At 42.7% G+C, this 22,954-nt stretch overlaps 2 protein-coding genes across 4 annotated transcripts; both read left to right on the forward strand.

The window, feature by feature from the left end:
- Nucleotides 1–463: 463 nt before the first annotated feature.
- RB195_010126 (uncharacterized protein) lies at nucleotides 464–22,703 on the forward strand (the record flags this gene model as incomplete). 3 transcript variants are annotated; one of them, XM_064190989.1, is made up of 30 exons in its annotated part: nucleotides 464–551; nucleotides 810–881; nucleotides 941–1,063; nucleotides 1,117–1,240; nucleotides 1,395–1,526; nucleotides 1,612–1,747; nucleotides 1,800–1,863; nucleotides 1,913–2,086; nucleotides 2,159–2,311; nucleotides 2,377–2,461; nucleotides 3,438–3,562; nucleotides 3,636–3,758; nucleotides 3,812–3,985; nucleotides 4,227–4,364; nucleotides 4,424–4,600; nucleotides 7,031–7,177; nucleotides 7,282–7,458; nucleotides 7,513–7,665; nucleotides 7,724–7,879; nucleotides 13,607–13,759; nucleotides 13,892–14,059; nucleotides 14,112–14,294; nucleotides 14,361–14,507; nucleotides 14,941–15,104; nucleotides 20,546–20,697; nucleotides 21,577–21,715; nucleotides 21,770–21,905; nucleotides 22,074–22,260; nucleotides 22,336–22,501; nucleotides 22,662–22,703. In XM_064190989.1, 30 exons carry the CDS (start codon nucleotides 464–466, stop codon nucleotides 22,701–22,703), a joined length of 4,158 nt encoding a protein of 1,385 aa, XP_064048571.1. The 3 variants fall into 3 exon arrangements, with proteins under 3 accessions (XP_064048571.1, XP_064048572.1, XP_064048573.1); XM_064190990.1 differs by having other exon boundaries at nucleotides 14,235–14,294; XM_064190988.1 differs by lacking the exons at nucleotides 464–551; nucleotides 810–881 and having other exon boundaries at nucleotides 994–1,063; nucleotides 22,074–22,501.
- RB195_010127 (uncharacterized protein) lies at nucleotides 17,545–17,913 on the forward strand (the record flags this gene model as incomplete). Its single annotated transcript, XM_064190991.1, has 1 exon — nucleotides 17,545–17,913. One exon carries the CDS (start codon nucleotides 17,545–17,547, stop codon nucleotides 17,911–17,913), a length of 369 nt encoding a protein of 122 aa, XP_064048574.1.
- Nucleotides 22,704–22,954: the final 251 nt, after the last annotated feature.

Consider the following 22,954-nt stretch of genomic DNA (forward strand, 5'->3'; position numbering starts at 1 on the left):
AGTAGAAGTGGTCCAGTGGAGAGTACCGCAACGAAATTGACCACATCGTCGTCAGTAAAAAGTTTCTCTCTTTTTGTTTTCCCCTGGTTTCCTTCTCCATAAATGACTTCATTCTTTTGAGCTTTGAGCTCCGAACCATTTTCAACAAAAAAAAAATCACTCGTATAGTACCAAAATGCGTAGATATGATGAACCATGACTCATTGAGTCTGCTAATTAACCATTCACAAACTATGAATTTCTAAGACGACAGTAGATATTCTTTGAATGGCATCTAAGAAGTGGGTACTTAGAATACTATTCAAAGATAGCCTTAGTTCTGCTATAAGAATGGCCGATTCATTCCGTCCTCACATTCCTAACTATTATACCTTCAATATGCAGAAATGATAAAAAGAAGATTGTGATCCATCAGGTCACAACTCTAATTACTTTGTTTATTCGGTAAAACTGCACCGCAGCTATGTTAAAGGCATCACCCCACGAATCTGAGGTGGTGCAGATTTCAGGTGGAGTATTCGTATACGGGATGGGAGACTACGGAGAGGGGGGTGATTCCGTCCATTTCTTCCTAATTGAAGAAGATACGGCTTCATTCGTTTTGGCGCACCATTTTATACAAAGGGTTCGATTGGAGTGCGCCAGTCTTGCGCGGCGCCGCATCTTCCGGGCCGTTTTTTACGGCAATTAGCAAGAAATGGACGGAATCACCTCCATCTCCGTAGTCTCCCATCCCGTATACAAATACTCCACCTGAAATCTGCACCACCTCAGATTCGTGGGGTGATGCCTTTAAAACAATTCTACAGTATTCACACACATCACCGGAGAATGTGCAACGCTCGAAAGTGGAAGTCAGAGGGAACGGCGAAGAGCTTCTGGTAAGATCACTTTGAGCAGTATTAGTGCTTGCTACTTAATTATCATTCTGAACCTCAAGGTTCGTCGCTTGTTGAGGATCTGTGCTCCTTTAATACGGACTGTCAACGAGGGATGTTCTGTGATGGAAGGACTTGCCAGTGCTTGTCTGATTTCGTGTCAATTGAAATGCATTGCTGGCCGAGTGAGAATGGCTTTTCCTTTTGCCTCTCTCTTCTCAATTAAGCTTTTATCCAGAAATAAATCCGGGAGAGTTCGGTTGCGTAAATGTCAGACAGTGTGAAGCAGTATGGCCTGACACTTCCTGTTCTTCTGCAGGAGTTTGCGAATGCCCACTTGCTACAGTACCAAGCAGAACAAGGCAAGCATTCATTCTTGCTTACTTTAATGGGGATATTTTTACTTGATGACATCAACTTGTTTGGTTCTTGATATCCCTTTTTTGATTTCAAAAACTCAATGAAGACGCAGAAAATGAAAAACGCATGAAATACTTAGAGGCTATGTTTTCATAGGGATGGAACCGTATGTATCTCTTCCTTGATTCCGCCGTCGTGTCCTTTGCCTGAACCCCATGATGAGACTCCTAACCCTGGTACTGTGCTGGCTAATCCCAGTTCTCATCCTTTAAACTCCAAGAACTACATGTGAGTTGCATATCTTATTTTCAAATTTCAACTCCTTTCTGCGCCAAACACACCTCACATATTTGTTATCATAATGATAATTGAGGCCAATTCTATGCACAACAACGTCCACAGAGACACAAAAATCGAATGGAGGAGATGGATCGACGTGGTGTGTGTATCCAGATGGTGATCGAGACATCTTTATTGCAGATATTTATGACTGCATAGCACATCCACAGGTGACTGAGCTAGTATGCTCCTGATGAGCCGAAAATTAATTGAATCCTTCAGATAAAAAGTGAGCTCTTTCCTGAATACCACGCGTCGGTCGATGGTATTTGTTGCCCAAGCAGAGGTAGTTATACTGTTTGTTGCTTTGTGGTGAATCGAGCAACCAATTCCAGCATTTGTGTGTGCTCAGCCCATGGAATCCGGCGATGACCCACACGTTCCAAGATGGTGGTTTAACGCAGCTACTGGCACATGTACTCAATTCATGTGGGACCCCAACAATGTTGAGGGAGTTTCGCCCAATAATTTTAGGACAGTAGAACACTGCGAAAGCTACTGCAGAGATAGTGGGTTATTGAGAGAGCCAAAGATGCAAGGCGGAATTATAGGAGCTGCATTTCACCATTGTCTGTCTGCAGGTTGTAATCGCGGTGCTATCGAGTTCGTCCATTCCACCTCTGCAGTTTATGAAGAAACTCCGAGGTCAGGTTGCTTATCCTCGAGATCGACTTGTAGCCAAAACAATGAGTGCGTTCTTATTGGATCGTTACAAATCTGTTGTCCTACCAGAGGTGAGCTAAAATAAGTCAACGTCTATTACCAATTCTTAATTTTGGTTTTAGAACACCAGTTTTAGAGTATATCTGCAGCGCCAGCGGTGGTCGAGCGTATTCTACAAAACAGGTGACGAACTTCGATCAAGGTGTCAGTATTGCTGGAAGGTGAATTCAGTTCACATAGTTCACGAATTCAGCAGCTAGCGCAAATTTTTTTGCTTTACATTTGATGCACTAGATGGGCTGAGCATGTGCTCATGCAGATTTCCTTAGATGAAGCTTTTTTTTCAGATATCCGAGGAAATATTTGAACCGAAGTAAACAGTTCAATAAGTGATATGATTTCAAAAAATTTTTGGATTTAATTTATTGGTCTCTTCCCTTCTTCTTTTAGTAAAATGGGAATTAGCTGCAAAAAAAATGAGAAAGATGAAAGCTATAAGCTCTATCAAAAAGCAGCAGAATTTCAAATTTCGACTGTGAACTAAAGGCATCACCCCACGAATCTGAGGTGGTGCAGATTTCAGTTGGAGTATTCGTATACGGGATGGGAGACTATGGAGAGGGGGGTGATTCCATCCATTTCTTCTTAATTGCCGTAAAAAAAAACGGAAGATGCGGCGCCGCACAAGGCTGGCGCGCTCCAGTCGCACTCCCTGTAGAAAATGGTACGCCATTACGCCTGAAGCCGTATCTTCCGGGCCGTTTTTTACGGTAATTAGGAAGAAATGGACGGAGTCACTCCTCCTCCATAATCTACTATCCCGTACACAAATACTCCACCTGAAATCCATACCACCTCTGATTCGTGAGGTGATGCCTTTAAGCTTTTCTTCAAATCAAACTGGCGCAACCAATTTTTCCGTTTCCCACCCTTAATTGAAAAAATCGATGTTCCAATATTCATTTCCGTGCACTTTCTTTCTACTACTCACATTAAGTTATGTTTTATTCCAGAAGTCTTTCAAAAAACAGCATTTCTGCAATCGTTGAGTAAGACAGTGTTTCTTCTCACAATTATTGTTCAACAGAAAAGTTCAAGCTCGCTTATGTTCTAAGTACTAATTTGCGCCATTGCACTGATGTTGTTGTCCTTCCATCACAAGGTTTATGCCTACTTCCTGTCCCAACAATGTTCTAGTGGTCCTACGACGCGCTACTACTACGACGTCGACAAAGGAAGGTGTGTCAGTTTCGTCTACTATGGGCTTGGTAACTTCAACAATTTCAACACAAAACAAGAATGTGAAGCTTTCTGTTCAAAACGTGAGTTCATCTCAACTTTGTTTCATATGAAAAATAAAACCCATTTCTTCTGTGACGACATGGAGGTGTTCAGTTGTGTGTCCCAATGGGACGCCGCTTCGCTTAGGAGAAGAATGGCAGCGATGCGAGACATCACTCGATTGTCCATCATCGCACTCTTGTAGCAGCACTCATCGTGTGTGCTGTGCCTCTTCCCGTGAGTACTTTTCACTCCCCAGCTATGCTCTTGAAGAACCTGACAATTTACAGAGTTTATCTGCACTCAACCGAAACGCGTAGGGGAGTGCACTTCATCGATACGTCGTTACTGGTACAGTACTACCTCCCGACAGTGCGAAATGTTCTACTACACTGGATGCCAAGGGAACGACAACAATTTTAACTCACTAATCCTCTGTCAGCAAACGTGCAAAGGAGTAACAGGTAGGTAACACTGGTGATTCTACGAATTCTTATAGGACCTTGAACATAAGCGAGTGAATATTTGTGTTTATATGTTAGACATATTTGCACACTATTTCTCTCTCATATTCTCCCTATATTACTTCGAAGGAGAGAGGTATTCTCTGCAGAAGGGAAGCTTCTACGTTTATAGTTCTTCATTAACGTTCACTGCGCAGTAGCGAATATTGCCCCGTATTGTCCTGGTACGATGCTATTTCAGAAGAGCCCAAGTGTCATCATGGCCACGCTTATCGTAACCGAGAAGGCCAATTCCTCCACTGTTCACTGAAGAAGAAATGTCCATCAAATTATGTTTGCTCATACGACGGCGCGAATCACGGATGCTGCCCAACCAAAGGCATTTCTTGCTTTTCGATTCAGCAGCAAAAACAGTTAAAGATAACCAATTCACTGCAGCGTACACCTGCTCGCTGGGCGCCGACAGAGGAGTGAAGTGCGGGAACGGCCGATCTTTCCGCTACTACTTCAACGTTGCCACGCAATCCTGTGAGACTTTCCAGTACGAAGGATGTGATGGAAATAGCAACAACTTCCTAAGTGCTCGAGATTGCCAACGATATTGTGGAGTGGGAGGTATATAGCTCTTTATTTCCTAACATGAAGGAACATCTTCACAGGCTAAAAGTGTAAGGAAACCAAGTGTTGAAAAGTTGTCGTTTTATTTTCTCTTATATCGGTTTAGAAGCGAAGTATAACTAAAGCACTAAAATTTGTGGATTTTCCCGCTGGAAAACGGTTGCCTGCTGGAGCATGAATTATCCTCTTTCGTCCTGGTTGTTGTGTCAGCTACCGCAAGAAACACACAAGGCAAATAACACATGCTTTTTTCAATGTATTTCGGTAACAACGTGAGAACTTTCGCAACTAAACACTCATATAGGGGTAGCAACTTAACGAAACTACAGCGAGATTTGGTAGTTATCATCGTCCACAGATAATTTGATGCAAATTTAAGTTAGTCTAGAATTTGATGCTGTAATACTGTTTGAAATGCAATAAATCCGGGATACAGTAACTGAAGAAATCGTCCTCATTGGAGCGCTAACGAAACTGAGGGAAAATCAATATTTTTAAGCTCCTGTTCATTTAAAGGCAGCATATCACGAATCTGGGGTGATATGGATTTCAGGTGGAGTATCCGTATACGGGGTCATAGATTATGGAGACGGGGGTAGTTCCGCTAACCTCTCCCTGCATCAGTGCAAGCAGCCGGCCCCTGAATACTGTTTCGTACGATGCCTTCTATTGCAGCGCGCCACCCTTGCACGCGTAGCATCCCTTACTGCCCATCGGGGCAGTCCGAATTGATTTTCGACGAATCGCATTGCGGAGGCGGCGCGAGGAGTGGAGCGTTGCAACAGATGGCGTAGTACAAAACGGCATTCTGGAGGCGGCTGTTTGCAGTGATGCGGTGAGAGATGGGCGGGACCACTCCGGTCTCCATAATCTACTATGCCGTATACGAGTACTCCACCTGAAATCCGTACCACCTCAGATTCGTGCGGTGCCTTTAAACTATAGGAATCTAAGAAAATTGAGGAGGACTGAATCTTTTTTTTTTCTGAGATTTTCTAGGTTTAACGTCTAACGTTGTTAGCATGTCGCTATTTGATCACTAAGAAAGATAAATATTACGTGAAGTAAGAAGTTGTGAGCGCTTTTGCTCGATGTCTTTAGTGTGCCATATCTGAACATCACATAAGGTCATACCATACAGCGATTATATGGTGACATTAGGAGAACAAAAACTGAAAAGATCGTGGTCAAATCGCTGTGAGCCTACCCAACGATCTCCAATTCCGGATTAACGGCTAAGAAGGTTTTCCTGTGTTTTGTGGGATTGAGAATCATTCACTTTGAGCTCCTCCCACTGCGCAAGCACTCAGTTCAGACCTCTACCGTCAGCAAATGAGCAGACTGAAGCAGGCAGGCGATTAACCAGAAGCTGGCAGACTTGACCAGTAGGAAAGGTGTTGTGTTCCATCAAGAATACCCCAGGATGCAAACATCTCTAACGACGGAAGCAGCGAGAGCCTGGATGGGGTTCTGCCGCACCCGCATCGCACCCTTCGTCGAGCAGTTGTAAATTTTTCGAGCATTTGTAGAATTTTTTTGATGGTACAAATTTGGTCTCAAGAGAGACTTGCGAAAATTAGGTGGTCAAGATTTTTGCCAATGATGGCGAGGACTTCTTCAATTGCGAAATTTTGAAATTGCCATTAAAATATATGAAAATTATCGAACGAAATGGCGCATATTTAATTTAAATAAGATTCAAATAACCCGGGAGTGATAAACGCAGCCTACAATTAGCGACAGAGGTTCACGGCTGACTTGCGAAAATAGAAAAGTCTTCGAAAATGCATTAACTGAGTAGCAGTGACTCTTGACTTGATGCCTTCATGAGTTTTCAATTTGGTTGCACAACTGAAGCGATATAGTCGGCGAAATAATTGTGTTGTGGCACGTTATTCTTACTTCGTCAATCACAGCCGAGGGTAACACGAGGGAAGTGAAAGTGTTATAATAAGAGCAATTGCTTTGCTCTTGGTGTAATACCTCAATTTTTGATCATAGCAAAAGAACAATTAGGACTATTCGCTGCTGTAAATGCACTGTAAACCCAAAAATAAGAAGCAACTAACTGGCGGGTGGATGTCAGCTGGATGGCGCTAGAGAAAGGGAGCGTGACAACATTTTTCAAGCAGGAACAGTGTTGAAGCAAAAAAAAAGTAATAATAATAGACCAAAGTCGAAACTAAGGGAAAAAACCGCAAAAGAGAGATAAACGTACAGGAGAAGAGGTCCTGATGGCGATATCATCATTCTGTCGGATTTTTTGATCGCAGGCATTCAGTAAGAAGTGCCTGGAGTACAACAGCTTTGTGCCTACACGCCTGGAAAGGTTTCAAATCTACGCTACTCCACAATTTTTGCCTTGAATTCTGCAAGGAAGAAATTTTCAAGCGCGGGTATTTTACTTTTATTTTCATGAACTTGAAGGATGCCCGAACGGTGCCGAACCATTAAAGGAGGGGAGGTCAAGCAGACAAGTTGACTGCACTACTTTGGATAGCTGTCCGCCTACACACGAATGCGTAGAAGTGCCCGTAAACGGCAATGTTGTGCACAGATGTTGTCCAACGAAAGGTTTGTCTTTTTTTTGAAAACAAGACTTCTATTCACCAATTTTAATCGGTAATTTAAATAATGCCCTCTGAGAATAAGTGCGTCCTGTAGCCCACGCACTTCAGTGTATATGTGCAGCCAAGCTCCACAACCAGGAAGCCAGTGCTCAACAGTCTCGACGACACGCTACTACTTTAATCTTGTTACAAGACAGTGCGAATCATTCCAGTACAATGGATGCAGCGGAAACCATAACAATTTCGCGAACAAGGAGCAGTGCATTAATTTTTGTGCGAGTTCAGGTAAGTTTCATGGTGAGACGTTTTCCATTCCTCACAGAATTGAGAACTTTGCAGGATGCGATCCAGGTGAAATCGTCCTTAAGGAGCCAGGAACGTTGCATCCGCTCTACTGCACTAACAACACGAGAAACAGTTGTCCTGGCACATCGCAATGTCGGTTCAACGCTCTCGTAGCGTCGTCTGTTTGTTGCGGATTTAAAACTGCTAGTAAGTGTATATGACGGTAGCTGCCAGGATCTGCATACTTGAGTGAAGTTCTTGTCAGATGAGTGTCCCAAAGATGAGCAACCTTATATGAATCCACTTGATGAGAGCGTTCGAGAATGTGCCATGAACGTTCCTGGCACATGCCCTGCACATTTCCTCTGTAGATTCAACGGCAAGAAAAACAGATACTACTGCTGCGCGCCTTCGGCTGAAAGTGGGTTGTTTTCTCGAGAATTCGTTCCTGAGTTTGATCTTGAGTTTCTTTCTTGGGAGTAGACAACCGCACCGAAACTTAATTTAAAAAGAGTCGAACCATGCCACATTTTTTCGACTTTTTTGTTCAAATAAATTTTATCTTTTTCTTCCAAGGAGGCAGGTACAACGTTCAACATTTCCCTGGAATAAACATGAACATCCTCCGTTTCAAAGGTAACCTGAAATGATAGATGCGACTTCCAATAAGTCTTCGATTTGTTAAATAATTAATCAATTTTACCTTTACTTTCTAACGTACTAACATATTTTGTTAGAAATATTTCATTTTCTGCCTTGGCTTTAACTCGGTCGAATCTTTTTTTAATAATGTGTTCCCCTTGTGAGCTCTATGTTCTTTCCCTTCTTTATGAACAGCTTTCATCGCTTATCGCAATGCATACACCAAGTGCCCGACTTCAGCAAAGAGGAACCAGAAACAAATGTGAAAGTGCTGTCGGCTATAAAACCCTAGCGTTGGCTATATTTTTTGTCTTGGCTTTAATTCCACTTCCTTATCCTCTTCAAACCTTGTATTTGGACGTTGGGTGTAAGCTATTAAGTACATCGGTCAGAAGTAATAATATTTTCCCATTAAAAACACAAACTTTCGCAGAAACTGTAGGATACCCTCAATTGCCTAAATGCGTGCTCTTTGACACCATGATTTTAATCCACCTTCCACTTACGAAGAATTTCGTGACCCCGTCTCTGACTGCAAAGGATCTTTTTCCAGTCTTGTGCGAAAGAAGTGAGTGATCGAAACAGGTGTTGGTCAGAAGATGAAAGATCAGAAGAGTGCCCAGCATGAACACATTAAATGATAATAACAACCCAGTTTTATTAGCTACTTGAGTTTGATCTTGACTGATCACGCGGTGGGGCATCATTTTACTGCTTCCATACCTTATTTTTATTGGAGAAGGTCGAGTGCTTTCAAACAAGTGTTTTGTAAAACTACTGAAAGTGTCCTAAGTAGAGTTCAGTAGTGACGCGATTCCCGTCTGGAACTAGCTCCAAGTGTGCAAGCCCTCCAAAGTTCCAATAAACGTTCTGCAGCGCCTCGGGCTCAACTTCACTCAGCCACACATTTTAGAAGCAGATTTGTGTTTATCTATTGGTTTTGTATCTCAAAAAGCAAATTCGTCTTCACCACAGATAACAATTCGTTTGATGAATTGCTAAATGGATGCATGAATTACATGAACCCTAACCTATTGAGTTCTATAAATGTTTGCAGCACACCGTTACGCTGCCCTTGCTGCAGGGGCAATTCATGGTGGACCGCTTTGCAAGTCCTATTAACCTTACTAAGCGAAGCAGCAAGTCCGCCTGGCAATGACTACTGACTTCAAGAGTCATTGCAGAGCGAATTTAGTGAAGACTTTCCGAAAAGCCTCAGAATTTATACCGGGACGTCTTCCGGACTATTGATACTGAGTAGCTTTGACTGCGGGTTTTTCAGCTTCAATTCAACAGATTCATCGGAATCATCACCAATGACTGTGATAAAGAAAGTCATGACGACAAGAAGACGACACAAAAATAGACTAGAAAACTATTTCAAATAACCTTTATTTGCCTGACGTTTCGGCTTTTTCGCCGTCTTCAGAGGCCTAAATAGAGGATGACTGGAGCAATGCTACGTTTATCCCTTCAAGTGCCACACTATCCTGGGTCAGTGTTTCGATAATCGTTCAGGGTAGTGAAAACAAAAACCCATCTACATTGAAAATGGTCTTACGTGTTGTTCCACCGGATGTGGCGCGGCTCGTTGCACGCACTTGTCACTCAGTGTACCAGCGAATGAGTATTACTGCGTGTAGATCACCAGCGACGATATAGATGATTTGATCTACACACAGAATATCAGGCGGTTATAGGTCACAGAGCGGTACAAGTGGCAGGAACTCATTCGTTATCGACAAGCAATCATTCCTATTATTCATTGAAGGGTTTCTTTTAAGAATCCAAAACACCTCCAACTTCTTCCTTGCCGATATTTCTGTTTCGTGAGCCAGTGTAACGCATTTCACAACGTAATTGTTTCCGTTGTGCCTCATGTCTGTGCCTTCCTAGTGGTGTTATCAAACTTTTTCGTCGTTTTCCTGCCATGTGTTCATTAATCCTCACTCCAACATTCCTACCGGTCTCCCCAATGTAAGTTGCATTGCATATCAAGCACTCAATCTCATATATTACCCCCATTTTTGCGCAGTTGCCTGTTTTCCCGTAAGGACAAATAACACATCTTTCACAGATGCAGTATCTATCATATCGAAAAAGCCGAAGCGTCAGGCAAATGAAGGTTCCATCTAAAAACCTTGCAGGCACACTATAACAAAACACAGACAGAATATGCCGAGGTTTCAAGACAAAAGAACATTCGAACTATTTCAAATAATTTAGAGATTATTCCTTCTCGTTTTTTAATCGGAAAGGACCCATTATTTACGCGACCTCTACAATAAATGGATGCTGTCAGAAATTCCACTATTCTTAACTCCACGTAGTAGTTCAGTTCCTTTAGCAATGTCAATACAAAAGAATCGCATGATATATTTGCCGGAAGATATCCTTGTTCAGATAACAGTAACCTTTGCTTCAATGTACATAGTTTTTCTGCTTCTTCTTTTTCCCCTTCGCATTTCCACAATCAAACATGCATCACGCACGTTCGAAGAAGGATAATTATTGGCAACCGTGTGTGAACGTTCTGTAACTTCCATTATCATCGGCGAAAACAGAACACTTCAGTTAACGAATACAAAAAACAGAGCGTAGGGGCTCTCCCTATGACATGAGGTAGTCCTTCACCTTCTACTATATGTTTATCTTTCTCATATTTATCCTCAACAAGCATGCAAGAAAAATCTTATAAGGCATGCCGTGGACCACTGAAAATAAACAAGTATCCAGCGCAAAATGACCAGATATGTTGACGGCATACGAGACCGTAGAGAAACAGAAAAGTGCTGCTGGTCGCAATGACCAATCCATGCTCACTGGAGCGCGATTGTATACGTATTGATTTTCCTTCTCCTACACGTAGCAGAATTATTCCTACCTTACTTATTTAAGTGAGTAGGTTAGGTTAAGTTAGGCGAGCATTTGTTACGGCCTGTTCGCATCATGCCCAAGGTGAATTGTCCTTGAGCATGCCTGAACCCATTTTGTACGATCATCAGCTATAGCTTGTACGAAACCTACCCATCCATCACTATTCCATAATCTGTAAGACTGACTGGCCTACAAACAGTTCATCCGGATCTTTCACCACTTTCGTCTAGCATCTTCTTCTAGTGACCTTTTCCTGCCCAGATCTGGAAGGATCATCAAGGTAATTTGTACATGGTGACGGTCTTTTTATAATGACGCTCAAGAAATGAAGACGCTATTCGTAATTCTCAGAAGGCGGAGCAAGCTGGCGAGTTTTCCATGTCTCATCCCTCCAGTACACTACATCCACTTCTGCATAACGTTCTTCATTATGACGATTGACGATATGTCGCATGTTAACCAAAAGTAGCTATGTAAGCAGCTCATGCAATCGAGCTTCGAAATCGTCAGAAATGGTGCTATCGAAGTCTTCGATCCTACCAGGGTCAAGCGTGGTGGTGGAACCCGACCCTCTCGAATACGACCCCACCCCGTCTTCTTCTTCGCCTTCTTCCTCTCTTTCCACGCTGCTGCGACAGTTCTCGGTTGGTGCTAACTCAATACATTGGAAACTTTGTGTGTATCAAAAAACCAAAATCGAAAATTAGCCGAGCAACGAATGGCAGATTTGTTCTTCGCCTAATTTTCGATTTTGGTTTTTTGAAATTCGGTTGCTGACAGAAGCGAAAAAACAACAATTAGTAAAAGAAGAAAATTTGCTGGGAAGTTGACGAATTTCTGGTATTGAAGTAGTTTCATGTTTATTCTGAAATCTACTAAACACTTTCAACATTTAGTTTCGACAATGTGAAATGGGACGATGCAGATTCGATACCCTGTTGAGCCAAATTTCTGCAGTAAAAGTGGATTCAATGGAATTTAATTACCGAAAAAAGATCAGTTTCTGTGCACATTGTTAGGTCTGGAAGATCATATGACTCCGTGATAAGAGGATCAACAGGAATGTTTCAGGTAGTCTTTTAGAGAAGAATGTTTGCGCTACAAAGTAGTCGTATGGCTCTTTTTTTCCACCTCCTAATGTTTTTGGAATTTCGAAGGGACAGACAAAAATGGCGTTGTTCTCATCTTTGTTTCACCAAAAATTTGCAAATCGAAGAAATTCTGGAAACCGCGGGACATACGATTTGATAGAGGAAATTCTCTACTACAAAATACTGATAAAGGATATGCTTCGCACTAAGTTATTCCGAGTTATTGAATTTTACTCAAGATCGTGCACCTTCCGGCCGTCTGATTTCCCCGAAATTTAGATGGTAAAAATTCCAAAAAAAAAGTCGAAAATTTCAAAATCTCGTCTCATCTAAATTCCAAAAAAACTAGGAGGTGAAAAAATACTGCAAGATGACCGTTCTTAAGGGCAAACCTTCTTCCCTCAAAAACTACCTGAACTTTTCCTTTTGGTCCCCTTATAACGAAGTTATTCGCGATCTCCCAGACCTAACGTTTTTCACAGAATCTGAGCTTTTTTCGTCATCAAATCCCATTGATTCCACTCTTAAACTGCTAAAAGTTACGTATAATTAAACTCCATCTTCTATAAGTGGTTCCAGGTCTCTAACTCTTCTGCGAAAATTTGGGTCAGCGACGTGTCGAACCTGCGTGGTCGCATTGTCATATCGTCAACATATTGTGCATTGTCAAAACGAAATTTTGATGATTCCATGTTACTGTCCCACGCTTGGAACTTAATATAATATAATATGGTATTTTGTAAGGTATATTCTTTAACATTGCCCAATATTTCGTTTTCAGTTTTCCTTCAGTTTCTTTCACAAAGTCCTTTTGAGTGTTCAAGGCTTTTCATAGTCGTGGTCGCTCACAGAAGGGTAGACAACGATGCGTGATGTGGCGAATATTTCCGAACCAGCAGAGCCAGCGTAATCTAATTAAATCTTCATCATTTTCTTCATCAAGGAAAGAAAGTGAAGCAAAGATAACAGAAAAAAGAAATGAAAAGAAAATGTTATAAAAAAAGGAAATAAAACATAACAAGCAAGACGCGATGAATCAGGTTTTAGAAAAATGGGAGAAAAACAAAATAAAAAGATAATTCAAAGCAAATAACAGTAGCAGCGAGGAGGCGGAAGTGAACGAAGCTTTGACATCGTTTTATTTGTAAACCAGCGACATGTGCAACGTTTACTTTGGAGAATGGTGGTCATTTCACGCAATGAGGAGAGTAGTCAAGAAAGAAAAATCTTCATTCTCGTCTCTGCTGACTTTAAGCCTCGAAGGAGAAGGTAAACAACCGTGGGAAGAAGGAAAATGTGACCGAACACCAAAAGCTGGCAGCCCAAGTGGCGTCTCGTCACATGCAGTCGGTTTCTTTCACAGAAAGGGTTGGTTGAGCTATCCGAACTGTCAACGAAACGCACTACGAGAAGTTACACTCTCTTCAAAAGTTTGCCAATATCAAACGCAAAAAATTAATTGGCGTTAATATTATCAATATGATTAAACATATTTGTAACTTATTTTACACTGATTTGTAACTTATTTTTCTTTGCAGATTTATGCCCGGAGGGAAGAGCTTTGTACCGATCAAAGAAAACATCATTACCTCTTCGATGTTTCATTAACTCTCCTAACGTGTGCTCAAATGGTTTTTCGTGTCAGTCCAGGACTAAAGAAGTTACTCAGGGATTTTGCTGTTCCAAAAAGAGTAAGTTTTTCGCTCTGTATTGTGTTTTCTCCACCTTTCACTGATAGAATCTTCCTTTTTTAAGCCTTGTCGTCATGCTGGCTTTCACGGTTTTCTTCGACTCCCATTTCAACATTGACTTACTTTGTTCAGGTGTATGCAGAGATGATGCAAAATTTCTTCTTGACGAAAAGACGAAAATGCCAATGATTTGCACGTCTGGATCTTTCAGCTATTGTCCCATGGGATACCGCTGTCAAATGCTTAAGCTTCACTCAAGCACCGGATTTTGTTGCAAAGTTAGCAGCGTCCAAAGGACAGGTGCGTCGAGATCTGCACCTTCCTCGACGTAAAATCAATTCGCTAATTATAGAGGGCTGCCCTCCGGGTGAACATGTGCTAACGAAGATTGGGGAAATAGTTGCCTGTGACCCTTTTAATGGAAGTGATGGGAGATGTCCTCCTACGTATTCATGTCAATATGCGATTCTTTTAGAACGATATCAGTGCTGCGGAGGACAATCATCCGTGGAAGAGGAAACGATGAGAGAAGAAGGTTTCTCTGAGTTTTTGCTCTTTTTCTGATTAATTCGCAACAATCAGAATAGTATTCTCCTTTCAGGATATGGCTGTCCTCCCTCGCAAGTCGCATTTCTCTTGAACAATGAAATAGTACTGTGCACATCCTCAGAGAATAAGTGTCCACTTGGATATTTTTGCCAATTTTCTGCCAAAAACAAACGGTATCAATGCTGTGGGCAGAGATCAGGTAAGAAATGGCGGAATGACTAGTTATTTTAAAGGCATCACCCCATGAATCGGGGTGGTATGGATTTCCGATGGATGAAAACTATACGGGGTCGTAGATTGCAGAAACGGATGAGATAACAATCATTTCTTGCTAATTGCAGTAAAAACGGCCCGGAAGATGCAGCGTGTGCACAAGGGTGGCAACGAGTTTTATTGGCGCTCCAGCCTTGTGAACCCCCTCGCACCTTCCGGCCGTTTTTTACAGGCAATTACGAGGAAATCCGCTTCTGCAATCTATGACCCCGAATAGTCTCTAGCCATAGGAAATCAATATCACTCCAGCTTCGTGTGGTGAATCCTTTAACGAACGTTGCTTCTTGAATCCTGTACACATGTACTGCTTTCCTGTTGTTGAAGCGAAGAGAATCTGTTCAATTATTCCCTATTTCAAGGCTGCCCCGGGAGTTCTATGGCTTTCCTGGATCTGCCCGGAGAAGCCAAAAGATGTTTACAAGGGATGAAGATGTGCCCAACAGGATACTCGTGTCAGATGACTAAACGAGGGAACTTTTTATGTTGCTCCGATATGGCGGTGAAGGACAGTTTTCGAATTAATGTGAGCAAGGGATTTTAACTTCTCTATACTCCTCCTTTTGTGGTTACATTTCCACATTCTCATGTGTGATATTTTGTGGATATCTCAACCCTCACAAATCTTTGGATTGAATCCTATCAACTTTCTCAGTGATGCAGGAAACACAAAAACCTACAGTTCATACTAAGAGGATTGCTTCACCTCTAAAAAATTCAAGAACACAATCTGCTGTCGTGAAGGAACCAACTCGCGCACACGCACTTTCGTCGTCCCTGAAGCCATGTAAAAATATCTTATTCAGAAAATGGCTGCTTCGAGTCTATCGCCTATAGCCTTAAAGTTGGATACTTATGAGAGATGACTGATAAAAATTTCAAGACGAAGCCATCTAGAAAGTGGTCTGGGTAACTACGAGAAAGTTAGGTCAAAATGGCAGGGTGATGGACTGTTTTGCGCACAAATGAGCGTGCATTAAGTGAAAGATCCTATCAGCTTTCCAAAACTTCTGAAAATAAACAAAAAAGAAACTTTAACAGAAAAAGACAAAAAACCATCAAGCTCGGAGATGTTCAGTATATCGCATTTGTATGGTTGTTTGGCAACAACCATACAAATGCGATGTACTGAACATCTCCAAGCTTGCAAAAAAAAATTGAGTGGATGCTATGGATATTTAGTCTTACTTACATAAATCTGGGGCAGCGTATACGAGTCTGATTGCTACCTGCACATGGTGGCCCTGCTTCAACTAAACGCAATCAGGCGTTCGAGTGTACGCATTGGGAACGTACGAGCTATATAACCTGCACTATTATATGGCGAAAGATTTCCATACATTGCAAAAAGGTACTGTCGTCCACCACATCGCCGAAGCCCATAACCTGGAAGGTCAACTGACTGATGGGAGCACGGAAGGTTTGACAACAACCATTCGTTTCGTCACGCTGAACTGCCGAAAACTATCGAGTGAACTCCAACAAGCCGCTCTGTCTAGACTTCTGCGATATCTCTTTTTGCTGCGCTGCAGGAAACATGAGAGATCGGCCCGTCATCAGCACTGAAAATTACTCCATATATTACCAACCTGGTAAAGAAATTTGACTCAACGTCATTTAGATGCGCCTTCGTACGACTGCGGGACATAGGACGTAAACTATGGATCGTAAGTGCTCACGCACCTACGAAAACCGCTGAAGACAACAGTAAGGACGCCTTCTATGATGAACTCAATGCGTTGATGTTTAAAATACCAAGCCAGCAGGTGGTCATTGTCGGAATCGATGCAAATGCGAAGATGGGACTCGAACAGCAATCCGATGTCCTAGAAAAATGGTATTATCCGTGGGACAGCGGTGAGCGTCTGGTCGAATTATGTGAACAGATGGGTCTCATCAACGCTTCATCATCTATGCAGCTCACCTATCACGAGCCAATCCTTTCAACGCCTAAAGAGCAGCGCATGCGGGAGATGAGGACTCTCAATCTTTAGCTCGACTGCGTTCTGACGGGGAACATTCCTCAGTCAGATATCTGAAAATCTAGAGCTGTTTGGAATGCCGCGTTCGACACTGACCACCGTCCAGTTCTTTTCAGTTTCAAGATACGGTTCTACAAAAAAAAAAACGAGAAGTTCCTCTTCAACCGATAATTGACATGGCAGGTCTAAAAGACGATGAATGCAGAACAAAAATTCCGCCAACGTGTGTCTATTCATGTTGGAGTGACCAGGAAGAAGCTTAGCGATGCAGATTTCTTCACAAAGTGCATTCAGGACACTGCAAGGAAAATGCTCCCGGTTCTACTCCCGCGGAAGAAGTTTGCTTTTGCATCTGCGAAAACAAAATTCACGTACAATTCTGTATGTGACTCGCGCAGCACTGGTGACCTCAACTAGGAAAAGCTTCTTAGAAGGAAGTTGCGTCGTCAACTGCAACAAGACCGCGATAAACAGTGGACGTCAGGAGCGATGGAGTTTGAAAAGGCGTGAGAAGACAAGAGCCCGCGAAAAGCCTATGCTTTACTAAAACAGTATAGCGACAAAATGAAAGGATGTTCTCCTGTCCTTAATACTGCCAATGCAGTAGCTGTCGGTGAGGCAACCTTTCCAATTTGGAGAGATCACTTCAAGACCTTGCTGAACCGGCAAGCACTGTCAGCTGAAGTCGAGCACGTTTATAGGCTGATATATGCAGTTAACGATGAGCCACCGACCGAGTCGGAGGTTCTAGTCTGTATTCGAAAAACGAAGAATGGAAAATCTGATGGAGACGACGGGATTAGCGCAGAAATGCTGAAATATCTCCTTCTGTCTGGGATTCGTGAGATGACAAAGATCATCAGTTCAATATAGGCAGACGAAAGGATACCTGACTTGTGGAGACACGCTATCATAATTCCCCTCCACAAGAAGCTATCCGTCACGGACCCTAGGAATTATCGAGGGATCTCCTTTCTGCGTGTTATGTACAAGGTGTTGGAGCGCATTATCCTGAGCCGACTCATTAAACATCTCGAAGAAACAACGCGCGACGAGCAAGCTGGCTTTCGTCCTGGCCGATCTACGATTGACCAGGTGTTCATCGTCAGGAGAGTGATCGAAATCTGGCAGCGGTATTCGAAGCCAATGCAACTAGAGTTTCTGGACTTTGAAGCCGCGTTCGACTCTCCTCACCGAGGCCGTGTTCTCAACGCGCTCCGCGCCGATGGAGTACAAAGAAGCTTGTATCGAAGCTGGCTGCAGCCTATGGACTATGTCTACGCCCTGATAAATGCAAGCAGATGTGGATCTCTTCGAGACCTCGATCGGAAATCAGGGTGGACGGACAACTGATAGAACTCGTCGATGAGTTCTGTTACCTGGGCTGTATGCTGAAGAACAATGCCTGTGGTCGACCCCCATCACCAACGAAGTCAAGCTGCGAGTCTACCTATCCGCAATTCGCCCTATCATGATGTACGGATCGGAGACTTGGGCAGCACCATCAACCGTTACGGAGAGGCCTGATTGCACGGGACGAAAGCTGCTTAGACGGTTACTTGGCTACTTTTGGTCTAGGGTATGACACAATGAAGATCTCACCGCAGAAATTGATGTGGTATACTGGCGGATCACACGTGGAAGACATCAACATCTTGCACCGCCATCGAAAGTGGCTAAAGTAAATCGTCTGCGCTTCTCTGATCATATATTAAGGAGACCGGCAGATCGCCTTGTTCAACGAGTTCTGAGGAGTTTGCCGGGTTCAAGCTGGAGGAAGCCACCTGGCCTAAAACTGAAGTTCTGGACTGAGGTGGTAAAAGAGAACCTGAGGACACTCGGTGTGGATAGGCAGTTCAGGCGAGACGTAATATTTCGCAGAATATGGAATAGCGACAAATGGATTGATTCTGTGCAAGCTCTCGCAGAAGATCGAGAAGGTTGGGCAGAGCTGTGTTCAAGGACGGCACACCTCGGCGAAGATGCGGGTAATCATCTCAGGCGATGACATCAGCCCGCCGATTAAGTCAAGCACGTAATGTTGGTCACTTTCATAAATAGGTGTTATGCAGGAGTCTTTACGCTTCTAGAAGAATGGCAGCAAGTGGTCATTTAAAGGTAGCGTATCATGAAACTGACGATGTTGAGGTCTCTGCGGGCAGGTTCAGGATGGTGATTACGAGTACGACCATGGCCCCACACAATTCCCCTTAATCACCTTGAAAACGCTTATGTCACCAGCATATTCACTGATTTTTCTTCAGTAGGCTGGTAAGAGGCTTCACTGATGTTCGACCGCTTGATCGTTGACGCGCTCATGCACGAGGGTGGAACTAAAGAAGGAAACATGTCGTCCACTAAGACATAACATTTGATAAGAAGATATCCTTTTGTTTGCGTTGCAAAAATGGTATCTATCGGTTGTAGACAAATAGTTGAAAACCAAGGTTTTCGGGCACCGCGAACATGTAAGTGCGCGAGTCAGGTCCTTTAACGTAACAAAATATTACGTTCTTGTTTTTTACGGACGAAATTATCGTTTTGATACATACTCTAATAAATGATACGATTTATTGAAGCACTACAATGGTCCGGAATTATATAAAAGCCAGTTGTGACAAGAATGGGATGATCCATTTGGTACATATGTATGTGGAAGTGAGTATATCGCACGAAAAGCCTTGTGGTTTGTTGCTCAAGGGCAATTTCGTAGTCTTTTGTAAAGAAACTCCCGATTTTCTACAATTTCTTGGCGTTTTTCTGCGGTACAAACAAATACAACAGCAAGGATACAGTTGATATGTGGCGCAGCTCCTCACGTCATTTCTCCAGATTTTTGAGTCGTTGAGAGAGTCACTTGGACGTTGAGAGCACGGCTTGTGAGTTCCAGAAGAAATGTCGCGGCTATTTCCAGATTTAAAATAATTGTGACCTCGATACCTGAGGAAAGCGCATTATGCGAATTATATTGCTAATTTCCTTTACGCTTGAAGATAAGTACGAGGAGAGCGGTCCTTGTGTCCACCACCGCTTACGCGCAGCCGTGTCGGTGCGTGAAGAATAGGCTGTAGGTAGGCCAAAACTTTCATTATTTGTTTTAGACCCACTGTGCTCTCTAAGCTCCATAAATCCCACTGAAGTCGTTTTTTTAATGCAATGACAAATGAAATTTGCAAGAAAGTTCAATAAAAAAAAACAAAGCTAGAAGAGTAGCAACTGTTGAAAAGTGGAATTCGTGAGTAATGAAGAGGAGAGCTATGAAATATTTAGTAGAGTATTCGGAAGTAAATCAAAGACTGATTAACTTAGGAGATTAAAAAGTGCGGTGTTATAGTTCACCTCAGGAAAGTCCCAGTCACCAACTGTGGTGAGACTCTCGCTTTTTCTTTTGCATTTCATTGAACGTTTCGCTTAAGGTCTCCAAAAGCTTCAGCAGAAATTTGAGCCACAGATCAATTTAAGAGCACTAATGATTCAATACGTTTTACAGCATGAATACCGGAGATATAGTAGGATCAAAATGACATGAAACACGGTGCAGTTGCGAAAGCGCTGCGCTCGTAGGGGCGCCATGGAGACAGAAGCTATGATCGGTGTGAGAGCATTGCGAACTGTAGCCAAGAATGGTGCTAGCAAAGATCCTCACTCGCCCTCTTACGGCTACACTCTATCGCATCGCTTCGAGCGCAGTCGCCTACGCAAATGCACCGTGTTTCATGTCGTTCTGACCATAATATAAGTAGTCATCACTCAACGCTCACTTCTCGTACTGTTTTAGGTTCCTAACGGTACACACCCAAGGATGAGTCCTGTTGATGGGTAGATTTCCTACAGAAGAAAGGATGATTGGGAAAAATCTCTGCCCACTTTGTCTTTTTCATTCAATTTTTCCTAGTGAATGATGTGAACTATGATGAATTCTTGCTTCTTCACTATTGAAATTGCAAAGGTTTCTCCCATAATTCGATTGAAATACTTCTTGTAGGTCACAGTTACCTCGGATGTGAGTACACTAACAAAAGCTCTGCCTAAGCAGACATCAACTGTCTCTGCAGGACCTTTACAGGACAGGGAAACGCAGAACTATTCGAGAATTGTTTGCGAACCGAATGCGCACCCAATCAATACAGAGTGTAGGTTGGTAAGGACTTCTATCTACTACCACTTTTATAAAATGTCGATGAATCTGTGGTGTATAACCACAATAGTTGTCTTTCACAGGCAGTGATACCATATGTTTTGACATTTGTTTTTTCTTTGTGATGGTTCTTACATTTGCCTACACATCGGCAATAAATATCTCGCCAGTGAGCGTGAGGAGCTTTAGTTTGATTGTAGTTTTCCTCCTGTAGGGCAATTTATCACGTTAGGGCTTAGTTCCCGATAAAAAGCTATTTCACTCTGTCACTTTAACAAGCACCTAGGTGACAAAACAATGTGCTTTCTCAGATTCTGATTTTAGTCACTTATGTAGTATTTCAGGAGCTAGGGTGGGGTAGAGGTGCAAATCGCGAGTATGAACGCAATCACATTCAACACCCCCTAATTGTCCTCAAGGACGGTGTGAGCGAGTGGGAAATAAACGCACTGTTGTCTTCTCCCCGCTCGTTCGCGGACGCAGTGAGTACGCCAGCGGTTGCCGTGGCAATTTAGTAGGTGCCTCATTAAAAATCCTGTTGTAGAAAGATGGCAGATACTCATGTTGATTGCTGTGCTGTGACGGGAGATCCTCGTCATAGCGATGGTTACAACGTAGTCGTCTAATCACTTGGCGAAGCCAGCAATAACGGTATCTCGTAGAGCGTTCTCGAAACACTCCCTGAGTCGTATATAAAGGAACTGTTTCCTCATTCAGTGTTCTAATAAAGCTTCCATCAACGCTCGATCACAACAAATCCGATCGCCAAGGCGTTTTTCAGGACAGTTAAGGGGATTTGACGGTCCCATCCCTGTCTTTTGGTGGAATGATCTCAGCATCGTCAATCTCGTTGTACCTTTAAATACGCGGATGTTAAGGTTGCGAGGTTCCGTCGGAGCAATTTGCTTTGTGAATTCACAGTGCTACAACGACACGAAGTGTGTGAACTCTGTTTGCACGCATCAAGATAGAACTAGACACCTGCACCAAGAAAAAAGGCTGAATGAACAAGAAAAGGCAAGTTCCGCTACAAACACTCCACATCAAACAGATTTTGAATGACTAGTTCAGGTGAACAACACAAGTATAGGAACTGAGACGATACGTGGACGTTGTAGTGAAAATACGCAATGTAACAGTGAGACCATATGTCGCTCGAGATGTCGTTGTGTGGCCGGAACTATTTATTACAAAAACAGGTGCCTAGGTAAGCTTATACAAACTTCAACTCAACATTTCGGTGATTCCACGAGCTGGCGGTGTAGCACGTCCAGATTCGTTGCATTGTACATATTCGTTTATCATTTTTCTCATCACTTATAATTCTAATTGTTTTTTCAATGACCAAGTCTTAGGCTAAAAAATGTATTTTCAGCAAACCTTTGCGGGGCACAATGGGAACCAGTGACAGACACTGATCATGGCGTGATAGAATGCATTGGTGGTGTTATGTGTCCGCGCGGGTCATCCTGTAAATTCTCCACCACTATCTCCTCATATCTATGTTGTCGACCAAACCGAACAGCAGCAGTAAATCAGTCAGGACTTCTCACACAGCCTAGGTTAGTTTCGAAGCACACAAAACACAAAAATACACTCTTTAACGAAAAATTAAAAACATTTCATGACCATGCAAGAGTTGTTGGAACCAGAAATGAAGTCACTAGCAAAGTGTCCAAATGGACAGAAGCAAATGTTGTTCCATTCGCTGCAGCAACCCCTGATTTGCGATATTACTCACCGCTGTCCGACTGGATTTTTTTGTGTGGCCCGCATGTGTTGTCCCTTTGCGGGGCTAGAACGGTTAGTTCAGCTGTTACCTAGTAATGTCCTTGTAGTTTCAGAAGTTTCAATGTCAATATTACTGTGGAGAAACAGTTCTTTCCAATGCTCGTCACGAACTTGTGAAGCACTAAAGATATGAGTTTCGGCAAGAGGCACCTGACAACTTTTTTTTCTTCAGATCTCGCCTCGTTCCATTCTCGCTCCCAGTGAGGATCGATAAAGAAGTATTCGTCGATAATGGCGCAGAACTTTCATCAACAAATCCATGACATATAATTAATATGTTCTAATGAGTAAGGATTATTAACTGAAACTAGCAAAATTACTGTGCAACCCGAGTTCTCCAGTGGTCAGTGGCCACATCTAGTCTTCTTCATTGATTAATCTCAAACTTCTCACATCCGGACAGTGCTCATACCTTTAGTTAGATTACCTGAAGTCTCGTACATTTAGTTCAAAGAAATTAGGAAA

The sequence above is a fragment of the Necator americanus genome, chromosome III (assembly GCF_031761385.1).
Source record: "Necator americanus strain Aroian chromosome III, whole genome shotgun sequence".
Taxonomy (NCBI): Eukaryota; Metazoa; Nematoda; class Chromadorea; order Rhabditida; family Ancylostomatidae; genus Necator; species Necator americanus.